The 25,318-nt window shown below is 47.4% G+C and overlaps 1 protein-coding gene across 1 annotated transcript; it reads right to left on the bottom strand.

Moving 5' to 3' along the window:
• Window positions 1-22,401: 22,401 nt before the first annotated feature.
• FOXL1 (forkhead box L1) lies at window positions 22,402-23,346 on the bottom strand. The gene has a single exon (XM_076349087.1). It carries the CDS (start codon window positions 23,344-23,346, stop codon window positions 22,402-22,404), a length of 945 nt encoding a protein of 314 aa, XP_076205202.1.
• Window positions 23,347-25,318: the final 1,972 nt, after the last annotated feature.

Below are 25,318 nucleotides of genomic sequence, written 5' to 3'. Positions count from 1 at the left end.
AGAATCTGGGTGAGGAGCTGACTGATTTCAGATGGACCAGATCGATGTCTTTGGCTTTACAACGTTGCTGTTATTATTAAATCAGCTCATCTCATAAATGTGGAAAACACTGGTCGAAGAGGATATTCTGAGACTATTGAAATAATTACTGATGGTAAAAGAAGGGAACCTGAGTGGGGCTGAAAAGAAAGTTTTGATAAAATTTAACCCAAAATAGCATTTTGAACACCAAAAAATCCATTTAAGGTCAACTTTTCATTTTCTTAACTGTGTACGGTAGCTTTGAGTCTTTCAAATCTATTTTTTCCTCTTTGATACCATCTCTAAGTTTGCAACTAGAACCACAGCCATCCTGGACTCCTTGACTGCTGCAAGAATAAACAATTCTGCAGACATCGTCAGGCCTACAAGTCACTTGTGTCACTTGTGGTTTGTATAAACCCATGGTCTACTCTCTTGGAAATTTTGTCTTAAACGCTGTTGCAAACACCAGTGGTACTGGATATACCCAAAGTGGTACTGGATATACCCAAAGTCAATAGACGGTCCATTAAACATAGTAACTGCCTATGCAAAAGCTTTTTCCCCTCCCAGTAAATCAAGCTCCCATTTTCCATTCACAAAATTTGTGTGTCTGTGTGTTGTTTTTGAAGTTGACTGTTTTGGATGGTGTTCAAACATCAATACATTTTTATCACAGGGGTGGCAGGGTTTTTTTTCATATGAAAGTTAAAAGCCTAATGGGATCGCTGCACAGAGACGGAATAGTTCCAGGGGAGGAAGTAATATATGATAAAAAGAAGGGTGTTCGATTTCAAAGACTTCTAATAGAAAGTTTCAGAAAACCGTGAATAGAAAACACTTACACTAATACTGCCAGCCTACATTATGTATATCAAATAAAAAAAAAAAAAAAGTAGTTTCTTTTTTTAGCTCTTGGGGGAAATTAAAATAACATACTTGTACAGGAGAATATGCAATCTAAGTGAATGCTTTGTTTATATTTAATACAACACAGGGAAAGTATCTTTGAATTCACCAGAGCAAATCAAGCTGGATAGATTTTGGTGCCCTACGCTGACCGTTGCAACGAGCCTTGTGCTGGGGCGTATCCTGAGCTTGGCTTGGGTGCCACCACACTGATTGCACTGATTGGCATCATCAGGGCATCAGACAAAACTCAGACATTAATTAAACCCCTTTTTCATAATCCGAAATGTGTTTCATTTCTTCTCGCTCCTTCCTTTTCTTGTTTGATGTGAAGTTTTCCAGAGTGTTTTTCCTTGGTTGGGTTCCTAATTTTTTTCCCTGGAGACAGGATTGCATTCATCTTCCTGCGAACATTTCTTGTCAGTTCTCTGTCCCAGTTCCATAAAAACATGTGACTTCATAAACGTATTTTCAAAAGGCCAAGTTTTCTCTGAAAAGAAGAAAATTTTTACATATGATGAAAGTGATAAATAATAGCTATTTGTATGTGTAATGCAAGGTTTATGGAAGCTTTTGCCAGCTACTGGAACCCATGGAAATGTAAAATGGAGCTCTCGGTTTTGTTTCTGCTTGATGACCCAAGTAGAAACGCTTGAACCGTCTGAACATGAAACAAACCTTTACTCTCAGTGGAAGCATCCCACAAGGGAAATCCACTTCTGCCTTCAGCCCCGCAGAAGTTTAGCAAACCTTGGCTCAAACTGTGATGCCAGCTTGCAGGCAAGCTTAATAACTCCACCGGTTTATTTTGCTTTTTTGCGTTTCTTTCTCTTTTTCCTTTCTCAGACTTGTTTGTGAGCATGTCTGGCTTAGTCAATCCTATGTTTGCACCCAGGCAAATCCCCGCCGGGAGGTTTGCCTCCCCCAGGGCCCCTCCCCGGACAGCGCAGACACACGGGATGCTCCACTGTGCTGAGTTATCGTTGTGCAGCATCAGCCACCATGGGCATCGCAAGGCAAAAAGGAGGCAAAGGAAAGATGTGGCTGTGTCCCAGAAAGCAGGATTTGTCCCTCGTTACATGGGATGTGGCAGGACATTCATTTCAGTGCATCCCATATATACATCCTAGGAAACTGTATTCACAAACACGCTTGCTAACTCTAACCTACAGCTGAATTCAAGTATGTGCAATGGCTTTTCTTCACCATATTTTTGCTAACAATGTTTGGCCAGTATTTATTTGTTTGAGTGTTTGAAGAAGGACTTTTATTCATGTGAATATAGGTATTCATCATGTAAATGAATGTATTTATTCTGTAAAGGCTCACCCTGTCTCTGCTACACTCATGCAGTTACTTGATAGGAATGTGACAAGAGGAAATTGAATATAAAGTCTACTGGACAGCCAATAAATCAGGCTTATATCTTTCTCTCTACCTCAGACAGGAAGGAACCCAGCTATTTTTAACTCTATGGTCCATATAACTAGCCAGAGCTGTTTCTTCTCTTAAAAAGAGGGAAAAAAAAAAAGAAAAGAAAAACTAACAAGACTTTAAATGTCCTACAATTCCTCAGACTTGCTTACCTGGCCATGTGCCTGTCCCCCCCGAGGGCATTGCCTCCCCTGCCCCAAGGTGCACAACGTGCTCACGACACAGTCAAAACACGTTCAAGGACCCAATGTCAAATCCAACATAGGGCATATTCATCAGTCCTAACCAACTGCTGGATAAAAAATATATCAATAAAATAGTTCTCAGACCGTTGCCAACACCGTGAGCCCTGGTCACGATTCTGGAGCCATCCTGTCCGGATACAACAAATCCTCTCTGCCAAGCAGGCTGTGGCACAGGTCTTTTAAAGGCAAATTTCTCCAGCTCGGAGCATTTTTGAGTCAGCAGAGCCGGTTACACACACATGACCTCGCCAGGGCTGCCGGGTAGGAGTGATTCATTCCAAGCAATCCCCCAGTGTGAATCTTTGTTGATTAACATTTTCATTTGTCTTCCTTTAACAAGCAAGTTACTGCTGATGAGGAGATGAGGGATTCTTAAGTTTCCTAGAACTAAATTAACTATTCCTACTCGATTCGCTCTGGCTGAACTTATATTATATTGCCCTCAAGGCAGCTAATTTGAAAAATGCTCTTGGATTTTTTTTTTTTTCTTCAGTGTTCCTGATAGAGATCCAAGTGCTAATAAGGAGTTAAGTTACATTTCTTGGTAAGATTTCTTAATTGCCAATGCTGACTGAAACTTGAACAGTTCAGAGATTCTGTTGATTATGTCGGCCTGAATATTATTACATTGAAATCCCTTCAGGATAACTGCAGCTTTTGTGGAATCCATTGCATCATTTTGCTAATGTTGTTCAAACCCAGTACTATAATAATTTTGTGGATTGGAAGGAAATTAACTGTGTCCATAATGCTGTGCCTCTCGAGTAGGCACTGCATTGTAACTGTCTTACAGAAGGTTTTTTGGTCGTGTTTGCTCCACCACCTGGGTGAAGCTTCACAATGTTTTGAAGGAAATATTCACCAGTCTGTAATTCTTCACCCACACAGCTCAAATATATTAAGACAGTACGGGAGAAGTGCCTGTGTCCATGAGCTCAGAAACAAGGGCTCCAAAAGAGTTAAAATCCACATTTTCTCCAGGGACACCTGATTTGGGAAGGCTGCTCTGGTCTGGTGGAGATGCTCACGCTAGGGCTGGGTGCTCTAGGAGGGAGACAGACACCTGGAGGGAGTCCACCCAAAAATAGATACTGAAATATTTCTGCACAGATGCGAAGCAGAAGACCTGGCTCCTTTGAAGGCCAACTAGTGATTTCAAGTAGCAGATCAATAAGCTGAGATACGCATGGCGTTACCCATTTCCCAACGCCTCCCAGGGTCCCTGTCCCCATACGGCTTTCAAAGCAAGCAGCTGCAGTGGGACGTGTCCTCAGGCACAGAGCGATGCTCATCCCAAGGCAAGGCATGGAAATCAGCCGGGACACCGGGTCAGCCTGTCTGCACGAGGTCTGCGGTGCCTCAGCAGCGTACCTGCCGCTCCGCATCAGAACTCATTTAAAAACATGCCATTTCTACGCATGCACCTAAAAAAAAAAATGCCTTCAGACATATAATCCGTTACTCTGAGTCACCAGCAGCTTCAGAGGCCATTTGTTCAGTTTGAAAAATCGCATCTCTGAAGGTACAATATTAGCTTTAAGCTGCAGCTATCACTGTCTCATATATCAGCTCATTAAGAACACAGCTCGTCTCGATGGGGCCGATGCAGATGATAAGAGACATCAAGTAGCAGCCCGTGACAGGAGGAGCACGAGAGCCCTGGCCAGGCTGATTGGACTCAGCTGTCCTTTCCTCCCCATCCCCGGCTCCGCGAGGAATTCACAACTATGTCTTATTTTCATGGTTGCTTTTAGATTACTCTCACTCAAGTTGCAGTGAGACTTCTTGTTTGTTTTTATTCTCTTTTCAGGAAATGCATCATTTTCTTCCTCGCTGCTTGTAAAAATTGGTGTGCTCACAATGTGTCCTCTGCAAATTCAAATCCTTGCTCCACCAAGGAAATGTGTTTCTCGTTTTCCCGGTGTCATTTTCTCAGAAGTAATTTCTGTATAAACTTTCCACTCTTCTTCTCCTGCTGTTCTCTGTCCTGTGTTCAAAAGGCCTTAAAACATGTCAATTTTCTGTTTCCTCCTATGGTACAACAGCCTTTTTAGTAAATATGATAAGCATCTCTGTTGAAGATGCAAAAATAATCCACTGCTGTTGGCTGCGTATTTCCCTCGTGTTGGGTAGGCACCAGGAATAAGCAAAAGATTACTCACAACCCACAAAGTCTGACCGGATCTCTGAGATTAATATAAACACTAGAAAAATACAATGGATGTCATTACAAATTTTCATTTATTCTGTATTTACATGTACTTGGTGATTTGCAGTATTCCCTAAACCTAGAAGGAATGGCACAAATCTTATGCTAAATGGAAGCCCTACGGGTGACAAACATGGGCAGGATTAATAAGATATTTAAGGGTCTCAGGAATTTTGCTTCTGTAATATTTGCTGTTGTTTCTCATGACCCCCCTCCGAGAGGAAAAGTAGCTGCTGTTGTTTCGAATGCACAAGAGCAGGGATGAGCACAAGAGCACTCAGACTAATGAAATTCAGTTTTCAGCTCTGGTTTCTGAACTCCACTACCGACGTCCTGTGTGGCCTTGGTTGGGTCTTTCCATCTCCTTATCCTCCATTTTCCCCTCCAACAATAAACTTGGGACTACATCACTGCTGCAACAAGAAGCGGATTGAGACCACTGCTTTGAAAAGACGCAAAATTGCAAAATGTGAATTTTTCTTCTGTTCTGTGAAAATTTGGCAAAAAAAAAGAAATTTTCCACGCAGGGAAAAGGAGACCAAAATCTGAGTTGCTTGCTATCCTGGTTATTCAGTGCATTCACCGTTTCATCCTCCAGCACACGGGCTTTGCGATGTTCAGACCCTGCACGGCAGCGCTCGCTCCGCGCAGGTGATGCTGTCATGTGAATGTCACGTCTGTGCAACGCAATTTTCTCTTAAAGTGTGAACAGGTTCTTGCGGGGTGAAAAGTTCAGATCAAAAATATTTCCATCCTGAGCCTAACCTTCCTGCCGTCAAAACCGATTGCCAGATTCCTACTGATATAAGTGAAAGCAGAATCAGCGCTCGCATAATGGCGAGCTTTGTTTTTTCGTGGTTTATTATTATTATCAGTGACTCCTGTGTTACCGAGGGTTTATTCACGCTGTCTCCTGGATCTCTCTCTCTCTCTTTTCATGTTAATTTTTCATTTCTTTGCACTGTCCCTGCTTGGGTGGATGAGATCATGGACCTGGCAGTGTTGCTTTTGGACGGACTCTCACCTTATCAGATGGGATCAGAGTATCCCATCTATTTGACAAAGCCGCATAGCCAGTGAATTCTGCATTTTGTAGGAGCTCAGTTACCAAAAACAGTGTATTTGTTTTAGGGACCTGAGCATCTCTTTGGTGAGAAAATGCCATAGCGAGCCTCATCTCCCCACGGCTGGTCTGGGCAGCGATGGGCTCGCCTGCCCCGTGCAGCCAGGGAAGCAGCTCCCCAGCGTTGGGATGGGAGCCCGGGAAGCGGGGAAGGAAAGCAGCCAACCCTGAGAGCGAATGCGGCAGCAACTGCGGGGTGATGTTCTTCTGTCACCTGCTTTGCCGTTCCCAAATGCTGTGAACTAGACCTGGCCATAAAAACAAGGGGAAAGGGCATCTTTCCCCCCCCCCCCCTCCATTTGGTCAGAGTTTGAAATGTTAAGAAATCTTTTGCTGAATCTCAGAATAATTCTTGACCCACTGCGGTTCCCATGTAAATGGGAGAAATCGGGAAAATATCATACAACCCCGGGACTTTTTAAAACAAGAGTCTTCTAAAGAATGAGAACCAAATTATTTCCCCCTCCCTTTGTCTTAAAAAAGATCACAACCCTCCGATTTGGACTGCATTTCAGCTTTCACTGCAGCTCTCTGAAGGATGAAAGAGTCTATAGCGAGCGATAATCTAATTTATTAGCACTAGGGCTGAGAAAACAGGGATAAGTATATGGGAAGAGAGAAAGGGAAATGCAGGAGAAAATAGGAGAAGATAGAAACCACAAAAAACACGTTCTTGTGCCTGAACTTCTCAAATCCTTTCACTGATGAGCACACTTCTCAGCACACTTCTGGCAGCAGGTCCCACCTCAGAGGCTGAGCTTCCCCTGGGCTGGCAAGCCTGCTTTTAAATGGCACAAGCCCGCGTGGGGTCCTGACCCCTAGTTTGGGATCCACAGCTGGGAGGGATGCTCCAGGCAGATAGACAGCCTTTAATGCACACACAGACCCAAAATTTCCACATCTTAAGGAGTAAAAATGGCAAGAGCTGATGTCAGTGACTTGATCCTATGAATTTTATTCCAGTTGCCAAGGGAAAACTTTATCAGATGAGAAGGGTTTGTGGCATTTCTAAAGACAGGCAAGCTTTGAGTTCACCTGACACTCACCAGAAGCAAAGATGATTTACTAGGAACAATATGTCTAGGGATGAGCGAGGCAGTGTGCTTAATCGCATGCCTTCACCCAGCACCTCCAACTGGCATCACACCAAAAGGATTCAATATTCAAAACATTCCTTTGTTTTTCTTTGGGGTTTTTTCTTTCAATTTCTGTACTTCTAAGTCCCAACCAAGATGAGAAGAGCCCAGAGCGCCGTCAGAGAAGACAGTTCACTCTTCACCAGGAACAGGGGGAGAAGAAAATCAGAACATACTTTCAAACCAGATAAACCAGTTCCCAATATTTATCTTCTGTGATGCACCAGTTTCATTTTTGCTAAGTGAATAGCTCATTCTCTCTTCAAAATCCACTTGCCAGAAAGAAGATTGATTAAATAAAGGAAAAAAGAACAACCCCAGAGCCAGTATCTAGTTAGCAGATGAACTATCATCAATGGAAGGAAGGTAGAGGATGATTTCTGGCAATCAGAGCCTTTCCGCAGTGATGAAGAGGAGAAAAAAAACAGGGAAAGTTTAAGATAGGGTTGACTTGTTTAGGAAAAAGATCACATGAAGTGGTTGATTGTGCTTGGAGAGAATTTGGCTTGACAATCCAAAAGTTTTCCTCTCTACGAACTGTGTAAAATCCCCCACTGCCATTTTCAGCACAATCTGCACCTTTTGAAGAAAAGCTTAAAACTTTCTCCAAAGGCAGATGATTTGTTTTCCACCTTAGATCTTGCAAAAACGTGAATCCTACCGTACCTGGGTGCAGAACCAGGGATCCCATGATCTGAGTTGTGTTACTCATGAAAACCAAGGTGCATACGAACGAAGAGTTTACGACTGTACCAGCATGCTCTGCCGCTGAGCGAGCCTCTCTCTGCAGAGGAGAGTGAGGTTACAGCTACACCGGGAAGTAAATCTACTAAGACAGACACTTGATATGCCATGAGATAGTAGCCAGGGGAATTCATCGCCTATCTCTGATTTCTTCTCTAGTGTGCTGGTTTCTCAAGTGGAAACAAAGCATTTATAACCTTTAACACCCTCTCCTGCTAAGGCAGGGAGGAGGAGAGGTGGGCACCGAACCTTCAGCTGCTGGTGGGGCCTCCAGAGAGAGTCCTCTGTCCCAAGTTTCAATCACTCAGAAGCAGCATGGTAAGCAGACTAAAGGGATTTACTCCCTTAACTAATTCAGCGTGAGCGAGAAGAGAGGCATCACCTCCGAACATGAGGCCGGGGAGGCAGGAAACTGCCTTGAGTCCACCACAGCATCCCTCTGTGGGGTGGTTGAAGGGGAAGGGGGATGTAGGAGACCTGGCTCTTATCCATTGAGTCAGCCAGAGAGAGGAGCTCCAGCACACAAGTGCAGAGCAGCAGTGAGAGCTGACTGCTGCAAGTCCAAAAGACCAAAGGGACCGAATCCAAAGCTGATTTATTTGCCCTCGCTTTTGCAGGCACTAGATGTGCCCCGATCCAGCCAGCCCAGTCTGAGGACAACGACGTGCAGTGTCTGTTTTACCCGCTGTCACCAAGAGAGGGATCCTTTCGCCTGTCCCTGGAGGCTCGCCTGACATTTCTTTTAAAAATTAAGAAAACAAAGCCCTATGAGTTGAGTGAAAGTGCAATTACACAACGCTTTGAAGTGTCTTGCTAATCCTCTTGCTCCCTCGGGACATGAGGCACAGGTTTGCAGAGTGACAGCCACATCGCTTCACCCAAATGTTGATGCTGGCTCACAGCAAAGGCGGTGGAGGAACTGCTGCCTCAGGACAATGCCGTGCATGTGGACAGAAAGTGGCCCAGAAACCCTGTCCAGACAGACAGCCCTTTGCTTCTGCCATGAGCAGAGAAGGAGGAGAAATCCCAGCAGAGATGATAACCCCAATGGATGGAGAAGCAGCCAGTATTGCTGATAATTGTGAAGCCAATCTAACCTCCTGGGGATGAAACCAAAGACGACTATGGTAGGAACATGGTCTCTATACTATTCTAGTATACCTCAATACAGCTCCCAGGATGCTCTGCAGAAGAAGTAAGGCCAGGTGAGGCTGGTGTGGACCCTACCCTGCCTGTCTTCTTCTTAACCCTGACACAGCTCTGAAAGGAGCTGTGGTTTTGCCTCCTGCCTTCCCAGCATCTCCCTCTTGGAGCCACGGGATGCCCCAGCTGCAAAGAGAGCAGCAAGCCACAAGGCTCGCAGCGGGACTCGGGAGAGGCGTTCCCACCCGCCTCCAGCACGTTGGCAGAGCCATTTGCCCCGATCTATTTACACAGTGTTTAATGCTCTTGATGTCGGTGTGGAGATGTGTTAATAACCCAATTAAGCTGTTCATCCAGCTATGTCAAATCCAATCACTTGAGGAGGGCTTGTGTGTTTTGCTTTGTAATTCTTGTACTGCGTTACAGCATGCAAAAATGATGTCCTTGTGGCTGACACCTAGCCCCAGCTCATCATCAACGGGATCTCATGCAATATTAGGCAGTGAAGTGCTAACATCTAAAGTTGTCTTGTATGAACACCACCTGCACTAGCTGACCGCTTCCTCCCCGTCATGAGGATGGAGGCAAAGGCACACAAGCGCGAGAGATCATGCGTGAAACTTGGCAGAAGGTGCTCAGGAGCAGGTTGTGGCCTTCTAATGCAGGAAATGGCAACGCAAGACCTTGGCAAGTGGGCTGCAAAGGGGAGGGATTAAATGCCTATGGCAAGGACGTTGCATTGATGGCAGGACAACCCAGCAGCTGCCCACTGGTAGGGCACGGTGCAGAGTGTACGCGGCACCTACCACGCCAGCTGTGGATACGTGCAGGCAGCAGGACAAGGGCTCAGGTCTGCCTGAACATGCCCACGCATGGCTGACACAACTGTGTCTCTGCTTTCCCATCCAGCAAAGGAAGGCAGGAATGTTTCCCTGCCCCACTCGGTTGCTTGGGAGGCTCCAGTCACTCCTGTCTGTGAAGGGATCACAAGTCCAAGGCACGGTTTTGCAGAGGTGTTTACCAGAAAAGACCAGCTCTTAATGTCCCTCTATCATTACCCTTGGCTGTCACCCTCTGGATGTAAGCGAGAAGCCTGTGAAGCACAGCACACGTGCAGGTATGTATGTGTCCATATATATCCATATACGCAACAGAACTATGCATACATACCAGTGTATGAATCACCCAACGTTTAAATGATGTGGTTTGCATTTCCTTTAGATTGATCTGACTTCCTTCCCTACTGATCAAAATCTGTAAGCTCTGAGTGTCCTCCATGCTGTCCCCTCAACTACGAGTTTAATACAAACCCTTCCTGAAGCAAAGAAATTGAAAACTGTGTTATGTGGTCCCACCAGAAGAAAACATCTCCTCTCCAGACAGTTCTTAAGCATGTACTTAACTGTAGGCATGTTTAATGCCAGCTGGTATCCACAGAGCTGAAAAACGCATCAATAAAGCTGAAGTCAGCTTCAACAATTCACTTAAGGGCTGTTCTGAACAGGGACAGACTTAAGCATGTGCTTAAATATTTTCTTGAATCTAAGCCTATATTAGTGGAAAAGTCATTGTTCCGTACTAGATTTTTATATGTCTGTGACTTTAGGATAGTTTTAGTATTCTCAATAGATGGCTGCTTTGGATGGATTCCTCCACTCATCATTAATATTTGGCGTCAACTGTCTTTCTTTCTCATCCATTCCCAGAGACAAGGAAAAATTTTCCCTTCTTTCCACGGATGTATTTATGTTCCCCATGGAAATTCTTCTCTATGATATATGAACTATTTTCAGAGAAGTTTAGTGAAGCCTGAATCACAAAGGGGAAGAAAACCTCCTCGGCTTGAGTTCATAAGGGGAAAAGTTGGGATTGCAGTGACCTGTAGTGTGAATTTTTTTCTCGAGTTTAATTATTATTTCCATTCAAATCCCTTATATCCTTAGCCATAAATAAGACTCCTGAATAATCCTTAATTTTTGTCCCCATATCTGCCTCCTGTAAAATTTGGAGGGAATATTTAGGATCTGTCAAGATGACAAAGTGTCCTTTATGGTGGCCGAATGAAAGAAAGAATATAACTTTGGGAGAAAGCAACATGCTTTTCTTCAGCGTAGGATTTCCTCCACAGAGACATCATCACAGACTGTCAGAAGCTGGGCAACTCTCCAAAGGTTAGAGACGGGGCCAAAACTTGTAATTTCTGCTTTACAGAGGGCCATTTCTGTCTCTGAGATTTTAAATAGTGTCTCACCACAGCTGTGAAATTCAGAGCTTGCAGATTGCAGCTAGCACAAGACATTAGCTCGCCAGCCTGGGATATTTCATATCTGGGGCTGTACAGGCTATTTCTAGTAAACTAGCTGTAAATTAGTTTTAAAGCGTGAATGCCAGGACAGATGCAGCCCAATCCTGTGAGATGACTTGCAATCGCTGAAACCGCCATGGGAAAGCTCAGCTCCACCGCCCTCCGCCTCCCTCCCTCCGCTGCGAGGCCCATGGACCTCTCCACGGTGTGCCCACACCAAACTACCCTCAAACCCACTTCCCCGAATAACCTCCGCTCGCCCTTTCCTTGCAGAGCCGAGTGTGGTCCGCTCAGCTGGGTGCGTACCTCCGTGCCGGGGGAGCTGAGTCACCTAATTGTTGTTGGGGTGTTGTGTGCAGCCCGGGACACAGGACCCTTTGTGTGAGAGCTGTGCGGAGATGCAGGAAGGCATGCGGTCTCGAATATTTCACATGTGAAGTTTCCGTGGACCTTAAGGTCACCCTCTGGATCGGACGCCCACTTGGGGCTCAACTCCTACGCCTGCCGCGGTGCCTAAGGCAGAGAGAGCTGATGGAGAGGAGCCAAGCTTTTCTCAGGCCACCCAGGAGAGACGCACCGCTTACGGGACCCAAATGATTCTCTCGTTAGCTAAGGATGGGGCTAGGGTGTAGCTGCCCTTGACTCCACCTTCAATCCCAGGGCAAGCCCCTCTCTTAAGAGCAGGGGGTACCATTTGAAGACACGATCCTCGCTGTATAAAACACCACATCCACATCTCTGTGTCACGTACGCAGGACTGCAGAGGTTTGCACAGGACTCTGCAGCCATGACCTCGGTTTTGCATCCGAGCACTTTTCCATCGATGCAATGCAGTCCAGTGAGAAGCTGAGCCTGGGAAAGGTCTGCGCAGCCCAGCCCGGCTCTCCAGCGGTCGCCCTTTGGGCCAAAACAGAGCTGCCGGTCTTACCCTCGCTGGGGCAAAGTGAGCCAGGATTTATGGGTTCACAGATGCTGCTCTAAGCACTACGCGCGCACACAAACGAACACACAGGAACCCCCGGTTCATCGGCTCACAGATCCTTCCCAAACTTAGGAAATAAGAGGAGATGGATTTTCCCTTAGACATCATTACTGTGATAGAGTTTGGGAGGCAAACGCACAGCCCTGGCACTGATCCAACCAAGTAAGTCTGGGATAGGTTTTCTTTCAAGAATTTCAACCCATTCGTGTACTTTCTTAATGATCCAAAGTCTTCAAGGAGTTGCCTTTTAGCTTTAGCTCCCTTTGAATATTTGTCATGTGTGTCAAAGTTGATTCTTCATGTTTCCTCTGCAGCTTAACACTCTCAAGGAGAAACTTCATTTCTTAGACATTTTAAATATATTTTTCCCCTATTGATTTATTTTATTAATGGAAGAAAAGATGGTCACTTTTAAAGTAAGCAGCAAGAATATACAAGGGTAAGAGCAGAGGCAGCATACCTCATTTGGAGACTGGATGCTAATGTCCTAGCATGAAGAAATCTTAATGAGTGACTGGAAAAAGCCATGGAGTCACTTATTCCTCATCATGGTTAGGCAGACATGCAAGTTTTCATGCAGAACTGATTCCTTAAAGCCACCTGAGTAGAGAGAAAATAATTTATTTTTTCTTTCTGGAGTGGGGCAGGGTTGAGGAGCTCACGTGCGTTGTCCACATGCACCAGTGCATCTGTTTATGTTGCGTACGAAAGGTGGAGGCTAAATGAGCCACTCTGGGGTGGAAGCAAAGCAGGGTTAAAAGGAACCAGAAGTCACATCTCAGACAACACGTGCACCGTTCACATGGGTCTGACGTACCAAGAGGCTTGGACCCATTGCGGCACGACTGGTTTGCAAGTAGCTGTGGGCGGTGACCACTTGTCCAGGCTGCTGAGTCCTTGGAAACCCTGGCCAAATGTCCTACGCCAGGCGGTCCTGCTAAGAAGCAGGAATGGGAATGAAGGCCTCCCACCCTCCGGCTTCTCCAGGAACTTTTCTCACAACATGCCTATACCTTCGGAAACTCAAGGACAGCCTAACAGGTCTTCAACATTTGCTGAGCCACCGGGGTGGAGGATGACTAGTCCTGTCTTGATTAAAGACTTGACAAAAGCATTTGACAGAACAAGGTTGAGAGAAAAATCCAACAAAGCCCTGTGAGATGCCTGCCCAGGCAAAGCCTGCATATTGCAAATTAAGCACTCAGGGAAGCTTGCCTGAGTCCTGAGACAGGGAGAGACAAAGTCCCCCTCTGAACACTCCCTCTTGCTCCTCTTGGCCCTTGGCCCCAAGGAAGTCAGACCAGCAGGAGCTTCTAGAGCCAGGAGCCCAGCCCCATGTCTGGCGTGGCAGGAGAGCACCTCCAACACCAGCTCCTGGTCCTTTCCTGTCAATGCATTTAACTGGATAGTTGCTTGCTCTACACCAAAGCTGGGATTCTGCAGTTTGCACACACCCTGCAAATACCTGATCTCTCAGTTCTCTAAGAGCCACCTCTAATTAAAACGCATGGTTTTCCCTCTGTCAGGGGCTTTAGTTTGGGTTTTTTTTTTTCCCCAAGCAACAGAAATCATATATGGATACGAAGAGAATTAGTCCATGAGACTTCAAAGCGCTGACTCACATCTCAGTCTGGTCTTGGGCTGTCTCTGTTCAGCCACAAGCCTTATCAGATAAAGGTATTTTTTGCATGCTTTGCTACATGATTGCATTTCACACTCTAAACACAATTATTTTCTTAATTTTATGTAAACTACAGCTACGGGTTTTTTCTGCTTTGGTTTGCTAACAGCTGAGCTGCTGTTTCCTACTGATGCTCAAGCCGTAAGTAAAATATCTCTGAAATAAGCTAAGAAAATAGAACTGGTCGATCAAAGGTTTCAAGAGACCCATCGTGCTGTAAAGGAGTGTGGAGCAGCTAGGTGCCCTGTTTTAAGCTTTAACTTAGTCTGTTACTATCTACTCTCATTAAATCCAGAGTCATCTGGCTTAATTTGGTTTGCCAGGAATTTACTTTATGATAATTTAGAGTAGGATCAGAGTCAACAGGCTTTTTTGCACGCCCCCCCCCCCCCCCCCCCCCTTTAGGACAGAAGATAATTATAGAGGAATTTTTTCCATGAAAGTATATGCAATTTCCTCTATAGCTATCCAAAACAAATAATCAGGATATTTCCCCAAGTTTAAAATGGGGCTTTCTACTGACCTTCCCTGCAAAGCGCTTCAGGAGAAATCAATGAAAAATACTCCATGAGAAGTGGGTCACAATTGCTGTTATCGCTACTTAGAATTTATGTAGCATCTAATCTGAAACCAGACACAACAATTAAGGGCTTCTCTTTGCCCTTTTCATAACAAAGCAATTATATTTAATAGTAGGTACAGTTAAATTGGAATAAGTCTGGTTTGTATACAGAGCCATTTCGTGTTTATTAATAATCGTGTCCACAGTGTTTAGACCAATTCCAAATATATGCTATAGCAATGTATAAAAACTGTTCTCATTGGCATAATTAGCTACTGAGTTATTTTTAAGTCACATTGCTGGTGGGCCATTTGGGAGTCCCTGCTCTAAATCCTCAGTAGAAGGAAACCAGTGATGTCTTACCTCCCCTGCAGTACAACCCAACCAAGAACGGCTTGTGAGGAAAATAACAGGAGCCTTTGGGGTGAGTTTAGAGAGGACTCCCTTTAGGCAAAAGTTGCATTTGCCAAGCAAGCTGACAGCTAGTCTGGAAGAAGCAACCTGCTGCAGGTGGATTTCATCTCCCCTAACGCTCTGAAGCACGGCCCTTATCCAGCTCCTCCGTATATAATCAAAGGGTGATTTCACCCACCCTAAAGCTTGTGCCTCAGGTGGTTGGAAGTTCAGCTCTCTGAAGGTGCTTTGCTTTCTGGGCAGATTCTGGAGGCGGTTTTGATGGCCAGCTTAGACCAGGTATTGAGTTGTTGGACGACTAGTCTTGATTGAGATGAATCCCATGCAAAGTGCCCTGCCCAGGTTTGCATGAGTAATGGTAGAGATGTAAAGAGATCTCTGGGAAATAACATCCTCTGCGCTTTAGTGTTTGGTGATGTGATTACAGTATTCTTATGCAATTCATACTGGGAGCTTGAGGTCCACATTGCCTGCAGGACTCAGATCCTTGTGATGGAAACAAGTGAGTCTGTCTGCTGAGCTCAGAAAAACAGTTTGAGGATGCTGTTACCATGACATGGCTGATCGTGACCAAGTCCCTGTTCCTGCAAAGGCCTCCAGGAAGATCTCACTGATGTGGACCTCTTAGCGAGACAGGGACAAAAAGGAGAGAGACTGTTTTTCATATTAGGGTTAACTGCTATGATATAGATGAAATATGTTGAGATCTGATGTGGCTCCAAACAGCCCTGCTAGAAAAGAGACCTGATCTGTTCTGTGAGGGCCGGTGGTGGTACAGGAAAACACAGCACTAGACCCCTCGTATATTTAAGTTTCTGCAGGACTAGCTATCGTTACCATCAAAGCCAATGCTGCACCGCGGAAGGTACAATAAGAAATAAGAGAGAACGAGGATGATGAAATATAACCTTTTGCTATTCTATATATGTACCTTTAGGGAGGTGGATGCTGTCAGTTGCCTACTCAGCATCTCGCTCATCAGGTCTCTGCTGTGCTGATGGATGGCTGTGCGAGCAGCTGAGACAAGCGGAAAGACAACGCCAGCTTTTGCAAGAGATGAAGAGCTCCTTACGCACTGCGAGATCACAAATCCATCACATGAAGTCTAATGAGGGGGCTGAGCCAGTACAAATACAACTGTTTAACAGTTTATTTTAACCATCCAATGAGAATGAAATAACTTAAAAGGATTCATGTTGCCAACAAACTTCTTTTTTTTTCCTCCTCCCCTCCTTGCACGGTATTTGTTAGAAATCAGGATTTTCCTTAACTAAATGTCTTGTGGTCTCCTTAGCTTTGTTTCTTAACAGGGTTGTCTTTATGTTAGTTTTCTTTGGCTTCCCAATAGAAGAGTAACAGATTTCTTTTGAAGTTTTTATTGATGAATGAGCTCCTATAAATAACTCTCTGTGGCAGCAGCTTGATCTCAGAGTTTACTCTGGAATAATAGTAGCAATGGGAATGGAGGAAATTTATGGCAGCATGACATGAAATAGTTTAATGGGCTTCATACTGTTTAACTTAATCTTTACAGATGTAAAAACAGAAATACAATTATTTTAACAACCATTATTACATATTGCTTTTCTAATGAAAACAGCAACTTAGTAAGCAATTGAAGATAGGTAGTGAAGAACTAAGGAGTCCACCTCATTGCAGATTCAGGAATTAGTGTGTTGGGCCAGTGTATTTGCAAACCTTCATCTGAGGGAGATGCGAGGTGGCTGGGGATGGGTCTACAGGTGGGACTCGGTGCTTACATGTAAAGCTGAGTCACGGAGCTTCGGATCAGGATGTAGATGCCTGAAGCTGCCTGGAAGCAGTGGAGCCCTGTCTTTGGAGAAAAAAAAAAATTACCTTCAGTGTTTTCTTGCATGCCCCCTTATTTCACCTGTCTGCTTGGTGAGGAGCTGATCCCAATCCTACCAAAGTCCATGGGTATCTTTGGTGACGCTGGGGGCCACTTGGCCACATCCCTTTTGTCTTGTAGTGCCGTGAGCAGTACAGCTGTAATCCTCCCACCTTAGGAGCAGAAACAGGTATCAGACTCCCACCAACCAAAGGATGGAAAGGACGGAGGGAGGTGAGGAAAGCTGAGCATAATTTCCAGGCTCCAGCCCTCTGATACTGACCCGATAAAAGAGAATCTAACTGCTTACCGTCGCAAGTCTGCTCATCTTTGCTTGTTTCTCTAGGGCAATGTCACTTAACATAAAGATGGCCCAGACGTGCCTCTCTTACTGACACAAACTCAGGAAGGTGCTGCTGGAAGAAAGGGAAGGAAAAGCTTAAAAGCATCTGTCCTCTGTCTAAATGCTCAACCCGCGGGCAGGCTGGCATTTAACCCAGCTGAGGATCCGGCCAGAGGGCTTCGGCAACCAGCGTGCGAGGGGTGGGTGTAAAATCCAGCATCGTAATTATTAGGAAGAGGCACAGGACCTAATTCAAACGTAAGATTTCCTTTGCAGGGGTTTGAATGTGGCTTGTAGCCAACCGCAGCTCCGTTGCGCTTTTTGGTGCTTTGCAAAGAGCTTGAGTAAATATTGACATGTTGGTGCTCTGCATAATTTCTATAACAATAGCTGACTGCTAATAGTGGTGTTTCCTCCTTGAGGGAGCGTTCTTTGAAATGAAATTGCAATGAAAATTATTAGCATTGTGTTCTCAACTGCCTGTTTAGTGGGAAATTTGCATTATTCATAATGCTTTCCAATCCACAGAAATTGCCCGTGCAAGAAATAACTTGCAAATTCTTACTCGATTTCCAAAAATGTGGGAAAGTTTATTTATTTCTCCATGCATTCCTGATTCGCAATGTGCTCTCTAAAAATGTCGCTAAGATTTAGGCTAACCAAGCTCATGCTAAATTTAGCAACTATATTTTAAATAAACATTCTTTACGCTTTACTGAACTGGCTTTGAAGCTGGCTTAAAACAAATTGCGTTCACATGAACATTAACAATGTTTTACTTTGGACCAAGTGAACATCTGAATAAGTAATAATGTATTATTCAGTATCATCTGAAAATGGGATTTAAGAGAACTAATTCAGCCGATTTAGGAAAGATTCCTATAAGGAATACGGACTCAGCCTCGTATTTATTTCTGGAAGAGTCCATTCTGTTCTCCTTGACCACACAAAACTTTCTTCTGGTGTCTTATTAGACGCTGGAAGCTACGAGCCTCAGCGAAATCAGCTGTGACTTAGCACGCATTGCGTTTGAGGAATCTGGCCCGTTTTAAAGCACTTAATGATTTGTCTGGATAAAGCACTAAAAATATACTGTGGGGAGCAATTATGCAATGTCCAGACTGATGGATTGCATAACCTCATAGACCTTTTCCATCTGTAACTTCTCTAATTCTGTGATCTTGTCTTCTTGGTCTTTCACTTAAAATCAAAGATGTGATCTGTTTAATATCCAAAATGCTGTCTCCCAGGAGATCTGTTTTCTGGGTGTGCAGGGCTATGAATCAAGTAAAGAAGCAGATCCTTCTCCCCCTCTCGTTTCGGGACTTGGCTGCTCTTCACAACAGGCTTAGGAGCAACTAGCAGGAGGCCAGTGGGTTTTGGTGTGAAAAGGGATGCCCTCCCCGTTATGTGTCTTCCTTGGTGAAGGATGGAAAGAGAATTAACTATTAAAAGGGAATAAATATGAAAGGTGGGAGGGAAGTTAAGGCAGTTACAAAGTCCCTTAGGGTTATGTCACCTTGAAATCAGGCATGGACAGCCATGCGCTCTGAGTGACAAGTCCTGAAAGTGGCTTCTGCTCATGTGTAAATGCTTGATCATTTTTTTTTTTAATATGCTACGGGACTAACTTTAAAAGAACACACACTGAGCATATTCTCATTTATGAGAAATTAAATTCCAGAATTATTTCAATATGCCAAATTTTCTGTCCCTCTCATAGGAAACCTGTGTTTGGAGCGAAGCTGCTCCGTGAACTGAATGACTCTGCTGTGAGCCTCTTCCGCTGTGTGCTCTTCTCTGCTCCTACAACTTAAAATTGGCTGCAGACCTCGGAGATGTGAAACCTTGCTCGGTTGGGAGAGGTCATTCCTCTCCAGTGGAACGGAAAGGCATATATATCGCCCACACAAGAAGTATGCTGTTTATACTGCATCATAGGCTATTTTCTACATTTCTTCACAGTATCTCAGACCTGTGTTTATAGCCAGCCCCGAGAGGTTGGGAAAGCCGGGAGGGGGAAGATTCCAGGGATGAGTTAAATACCGGGTGGCAGTTTTGTGTTTGGCAGTTGCTTTTTTTGGGGGGGTTGTGGGACAGGTGTGAAACCATTGACATCAATTCTTCGCAGCTTGTCAAGTCCTTTACATTCGTATGACACGTTGTCTGTTTTGTACTGCGCAGCGCCAAAATTGACGTGATGTGTAGAGGATTAAAGGATGCTCCGTTACATCCAAATGGCAGGTACTGGTGTATTGACATGCACACTTATTTCTCTGCACCGAAGCGCTGTTGTTTCTGCTGTACCATTACTACTTCTCCTCTATATATAAACATATGACGTGCAAAAGCTGTGTGCAGTTAGTCATGCTGCGTGTTGGCAGTAAGACCCTTTTTCTCGGTATTCATCCCCTGCAAGTTACATCCATGGCTTGATCCCAATTAATTCCGAATTGCCACACCGGTATTCACTCGGTTCTGAGTTCATTTGAGTTAGTGTCACTTCTGTGCAGAATGTGTTAAGCCTAGTAATTTTACTCTCCCAAGCGCAAGTCAGGCCCGGTGTGGCTTTTAAAGACTGCAGCTGTACTTGGTCCCGCTCCACTACAACAAAACGGAAATAAAACCAAATGTCGCCATGAGCAAAGCTTCACAAAAAATAAATTCCCATTGCATAGAAAAAGTTAAATCTCAAAAAAAACCGCATCCGCGATAAAAATGTACATCGTGTACAGATCAAACTGCAATCCTGATGTAAGCCTTACTCCTTCAGATGATTTTTTTTTTTTGACCAGGACCTGCCCCTAAAAACTGCCCTTGTACAGAAAGGGCCCTGAGGTGGAGGGGGTACACCTGCAGGAGAGGAACAAAAGCCCTGTTTGCAGGTCCAAAAAGGGACTTTAGGAGCTGGAATAGGAGCTGAGAGGTCCCAAAACTGGGGGGGGTCACAGCTGGGATGCCGAGTGAGGAGCAAGGGAAGCAGAGGAGCCTGAAGACACAGGTTAAAACTGCTTGGGGGTGGTGGGGGTGGAAATTCAGTGGATTTTTCTTTGTCTGAGGCTGTCCTCACGCTCCGTGCGTGCAGAAGGAAGCGCTCGCCCTCGCTGAGAGCGGCTGCTTGCCAGCACCTCCTGGACACGTGCAGGTGCCTGGGGCTGGTGAGGTTGCTCAGCGCTGGTCCATGCCCTGCACGGCTCTCCCCGCGCCTGACGGGAACATCCACAGCTCCTTCAGGGGAGGGTTTTTAAAGAAGCAAAAAGGTTTCTCTGGGAATAAACCACCTTATGACTGAGAGCATAAATAACCACTTTCTGGGGGCAAAACCCTTCCGTGGGCCAGGCTGCAGGGAGGCCAGGGGTGCAGGATCCCCAGCTGTGGGAACCGGCTCTAGAGCCTGAGGGAGACCCAGCTTCGCACGTCCTCGGAGGCAGCGTTCACCATCCATTTCACACGCGTGCCCAACTCCTAGCACATGCAAGCATCTGGGGGTGGAGAGATGATCTGAGGTCTCTGCTGGGCAAGAACTAAGCTGGGATTTTCTTTAAATAAAGTCTATCTTGCAAATCTATATAAAAAGCCCCTTTCTCCTTTTTTATTCTCTTTTTTCACAGTGAGAAGCCGTAGCTCTGCCTATCCAGGGATCCACCTATGAGCATCTTTCTTTTGGGAAACTCAGCATCAGTTCCCACCTTTTGGAGGTTTTCTATACTTTTCCATGTGAGAGCTCTTTGCCTTGTGTTGAAATGAGCCCCCCTGAGCTCCTGGTCCAAATGTCAAGGCAGTTGGATGCCGGCCATCCTCTGCAAAAGCTGAATCACAACTCACCTGAGAAACCCAGATTTTCAGTAGTCCAGGTGCTAATTTAAGGACAGGCTTTGCTAGTGACACAGGGTGGGGTGGAGGAAGGGGAGCGAAGGAGAAACAGAATCATTTTGGGAAACATTTTCCCAGTGGCAAGGAATGGGTAATTTTCCAGGCTCCTGTTTTTAGCCTCTCCCACCTTTTCCCTCCTCCTGGCAGCGTGGTCCATCATGCCATCACCAGGATATTTGCACCAGAGCTTGCTGCTGCCTCCAGCAGCAGGCCCCGCTCCTCGGCCCTCCGGCTGCACGAGCCGAGGGGTGTTTTACAACGCATCAGCCACAGTCCTGAACAAAATACTTTTATTGGATATAGGTTCGGTTTCATAATGAAAATTGAGAATATAGATTTTTTTTTTTCCAAAAGGGCATTTATCCACTAATATACAAAAAGCCTCTATTTATGGCAAAAAAGAAAAAAAAGAAATATTCCTGATTGCTCGTAATGTGTCTGGAGTCTTCCGTCTTTAAGAAAAAAGAAAACTTCAGATGATGTCTTTTCTTATTTTTTTCCTGGTAGTTGTCCGGGCTGTTAACACGGCTACTTCGAAACGCCAGGACCAGCCTCCACAACCCTGCTTCAGTCTTTTTTGGTCGAAGCAGCTGATCCCAGCAAGACATGGAAACCGGCCGCATCTCCACGTTCACAACGTGTTTGCTCGTCCGTTCCCCTCTCTCTAGCCACATCAGTGAGACAGAAACGCTATCACGATACTCGAGAAGCACAAGTGCTAGGCAGGAAACCAGCTTGCGTTAACGCCATGAGTTATGTACAGTGCTGAGTCAAAGCAAGCAGGATTGTGCAGAATGAGCCTGGATTGTTTGGTCTGCCCTTATTTCAGCTCCGCTTACCTGCCTTTTACCCACTCGGAAGACTGGGCCGGTAGGGCAATATCAGGAATTATGATGTGCAGGCACCCGTGGGTATTGATGGCAAAACAAAACTCAGCCTCCTCCCCCAGGGATGGAAGGGCCGGGTTTGGTTTCCAAAAGAAAAAAAAAAGAAAAAAAAAAAAAAAAAAAAAGAAAACCGAAGACCCGAAGGGCTTGGCAGAAACCAGGTCTGAGAAACCTGAGGGATGCAAAGACTAAAGATGCGGAGCAAACCCGGCGGGGCTTGGAGGCCAGCGTGGGACCCCCCCGCTGCCTGCCTCTGTACCTCCACCACCCACGGGAAAAGAAAATCGTTTTACCTTTAAAAGTCGATCTGGTAGGGGTGGGAGGCAATCGCTAAAGAGAGCTCCGCAGCCAGAGGTGCCTTGAAAATGCCCTGAAATCCTGAGTCACCTTTAACATCCCTTTTTTTTTTTTTTTTTTGGTCTTTACCCGCTTGCTGAGCTCTGAGTCCGGCCTCTCCCTCCCATCGCGCCCCCGGAGCAGCGACCGGGGGGGGGGGATGCGGGGGAGAGGGGGGGGGGGGGGGTGTATAATTATGGGGCAACTACTGGAAATTAAATACCGCCTCGGAGAAGTGGAGAGGGAAGCAGGAGAGGAAGGGGATGCCGATGTGGTAAAGCCTCCCGTGCACCTGGGAGTCGAGCATGAGGGAGGCGTTGAGGGCCGGGCCGAAGCCGCCGCTGGCGACCAGGGAACCGCCGAGGCAGCCGACGGGGCTCTCCCGGGCCGCCTTGGGGGCTGCCCCGGGGGGCGGTTGCCGCAGCCCCTGGGCGAGGATGCTCTCGATGCTGAAGCTGCGGCCCCGCGGGCCGCTCTTGTGCGGCGGGGCGGCGGCGGCGGCGGCGGCGGCGGCGGCGGCGGGCGGCCGGGGCGCGGCGGGGGCCGGGGCGCCGCCGCAGCGGGGCGGACCCCCGGGGGGAGCCGCTTCCCCCCCGCCAGGCCCGGGGACCCCCTCGTCGCCCGAGTCCGCCGCCGCGCTCCCCTTGGCCCTCTTGGGCTCGTCGGGGCGAGCGGCCGGCCCCGGTTGCCCGCCGTCCGCGGGGGCCGCGCCGCCCTTCGCCTCCGGCGGCCCCGGGGCTTTGGGCTTCCTCTTCCTCCGGCGGTAGTTGCCGTTCTCGAACATGTCCAGGCACCGGGGGTCCAGGGTCCAGTAGCTGCCCTTGCCGGGCCTCCCCTTCTCCCGCGGCACCTTGACGAAGCAGTCGTTGAGGGAGAGGTTGTGACGGATGCTGTTCTGCCAGCCCTGCTTGTTGTCGTGATAGAAGGGGAAGCGGTCCATGATGAACTGGTAGATGCCGCTGAGGGTCACCTTCTGCTCCGGAGCCTCTTTGATGGCCATGGCGATGAGGGCGATGTAGCTGTAGGGGGGCTTCTGCGGGGGGTCCTGCCGGGAGATCGCACCGCTGGGGGCGAAGCTCAGGGCGGCCGGGAGGTACACCATGGAGGGGCTGCCCATGGGGGAGAGGTGGCTGCCGTAGATGTGGCTCATCGCCGGCGGGCTCTGAGCTGCGGGTCTTCCCCCTCGGAGCCGAGCGAAGGGACGGGGCAGGGCAGGAACCCGGGACGAGTCCACCGGGGAGCTATTTGTGCGAGCTCAGATCCCAGCCCTGCCTGGAGGAGCTCGCTCTGCCTCTGTCCCTGCTTCATAGCTCTTAAAAAAAAAAAAGAAGGGGGGGGGAAAAAAGTTAAATAATTGTTGTAAGTTTGCTATTATATGTTGACTTAGCACTGGAAAATAAATTGTCTCTGATAAACAGTCGTTTGTGTTCTCAGCCCACCCACATTAATTAAAATTTCATTGCTACAAAACTCCAAGCTCTCTCCACGTGTCTTGCTGGTACCAGCCAATGGTCTCCGGGTTATTCCTTCATTTGTTTATAGAATTAGTCTGTTGATAAGTCTGCCCACCCAAGTCGAATCAAGCTGTGTTTATTTGGAAAAATTTCCGGGCACCCAATATATAAACGCACTGATCTGATGTTTGAAATATCACGTCCACCCTTTGACGCTGTAAGCACACACAGCAGAGCAGGATGTACACTGCTGGAGCTCGGGGAGGAGCGGGCAGGGATCCCCGCAGGAAAGCCGGGGCATTAAACAACAAAAAAATCACTCAAATTGAAAAAAAAAAAAAAGGAAGAAAAAGGGATGGATGAGAGGAGAAGGCAGCGCTACGACGGGGAGGAAGGAAAAGGGACTGTCTGGAGTCCGGAGGAAGGGGGGGCCCAGGTGTGGCGGGGCTCCCCGGCCGGAGCCCGCACCTCCCCGTGCGGGGACGCGGCTCGGAGCGGCGGCCGGGCCCGGCCCTGTCCCCCCCCCCCCCCCGTCCCCCCCGGCGTTGCGACGGGCCACCCGGGAGCGGGCGGAGGGCGAGCCCCGGGCTCAGCCCCGGGCTCAGCCCCGGGCGGGCAGGGCTGCGCCGGGGGAGACGCCCGGGGGCTGCAGCGAGCTTCATAAACGGGGAATTTGGCAGACGCGGGGAGGAGGGTCAGTATTTGTGAATGCGGGCCTGTTGCTTTATATTATGTACTTTCCTGTTTATAACAAGGAGGGGGATTATAACAACTTTACAAGTGCACACAGCTGGCCGGTGCTTACATTAGGAATTTGTGATGCTCTTTTTCTGTATAAACGTCCAGGTTTGGGGCTGTGTTTTCTGTTGTTGGATTTTTTTTTTTTTTTTTTTTTAATTTACTGATGTAACAGCTTTAATCCGAGGCCCGAAGGGATTCCGATGCAGTTGGAGGTGTCGGCTGTTTCCCCAGCCCCTCGCGGCTCAGACCTGCGTTAGACCCCGGGGGAGAGCCCGTTCCGTGGAGCATCATTTCTCCGGGGGAGGGAAGAGGAGGCCCGAGGGGGATCCCTTCCTCCTTCGGAGAGAAATATCCCATCAGTGCAGCTCCCACGGCCGTGGTGGGACGTTTACCTGGCAGGGGAAGAGGTAAAAGCCGGGCTCCGGCGCGTCCCCCAGCGCCGCCCGGCCCTGGCGATGCCCCCCCGACCCCGGACCTCCCTGCAAGCTCCCCTTCACCCGTGGGGTTCCTCGCCCGCTTCTGCTCCCGTCCTGCCGTTCCCCCCCCCCCCGCAAACCGTCGGGGGAAGGGGTTTCACCCCCGGGGTAAAAACCAGCGCGATGGCCGTGGAGCCGCAGATGAGTCCTAAAGGCTAAAGCCGCCATGCGAGCCTGGGAAATACAGCCGGGGTGCGGAGGGAGGTGGCTTCTCGGGCGGGGGTGGGGGGGGGGGTCTCCCCGCTCACTGGCTGGCCCCACGCGTGGGAGGGAAACCCACCCCTCTCCTAACACCGCCCTTGCCGGTGATGCCGCATCCCTCCCCCGCGGTGCACACACCCGCCGGCCCCGGGGAGCTGCCGGACCCAGGCATAATGCGTGCCACAAATGCAATAAACCCCCAAAACAAATAAAAAAGGGGAGGCAGAAGAAGGGTTTGGGCAGGGCGGGG

Source organism: Aptenodytes patagonicus, chromosome 11 (genome assembly GCF_965638725.1).
Source record: "Aptenodytes patagonicus chromosome 11, bAptPat1.pri.cur, whole genome shotgun sequence".
In the NCBI taxonomy this organism is placed as follows: Eukaryota; Metazoa; Chordata; class Aves; order Sphenisciformes; family Spheniscidae; genus Aptenodytes; species Aptenodytes patagonicus.
Note: the sequence above shows the minus strand (reverse complement) of the source record. Positions and strands in the feature narration are given on the sequence as shown.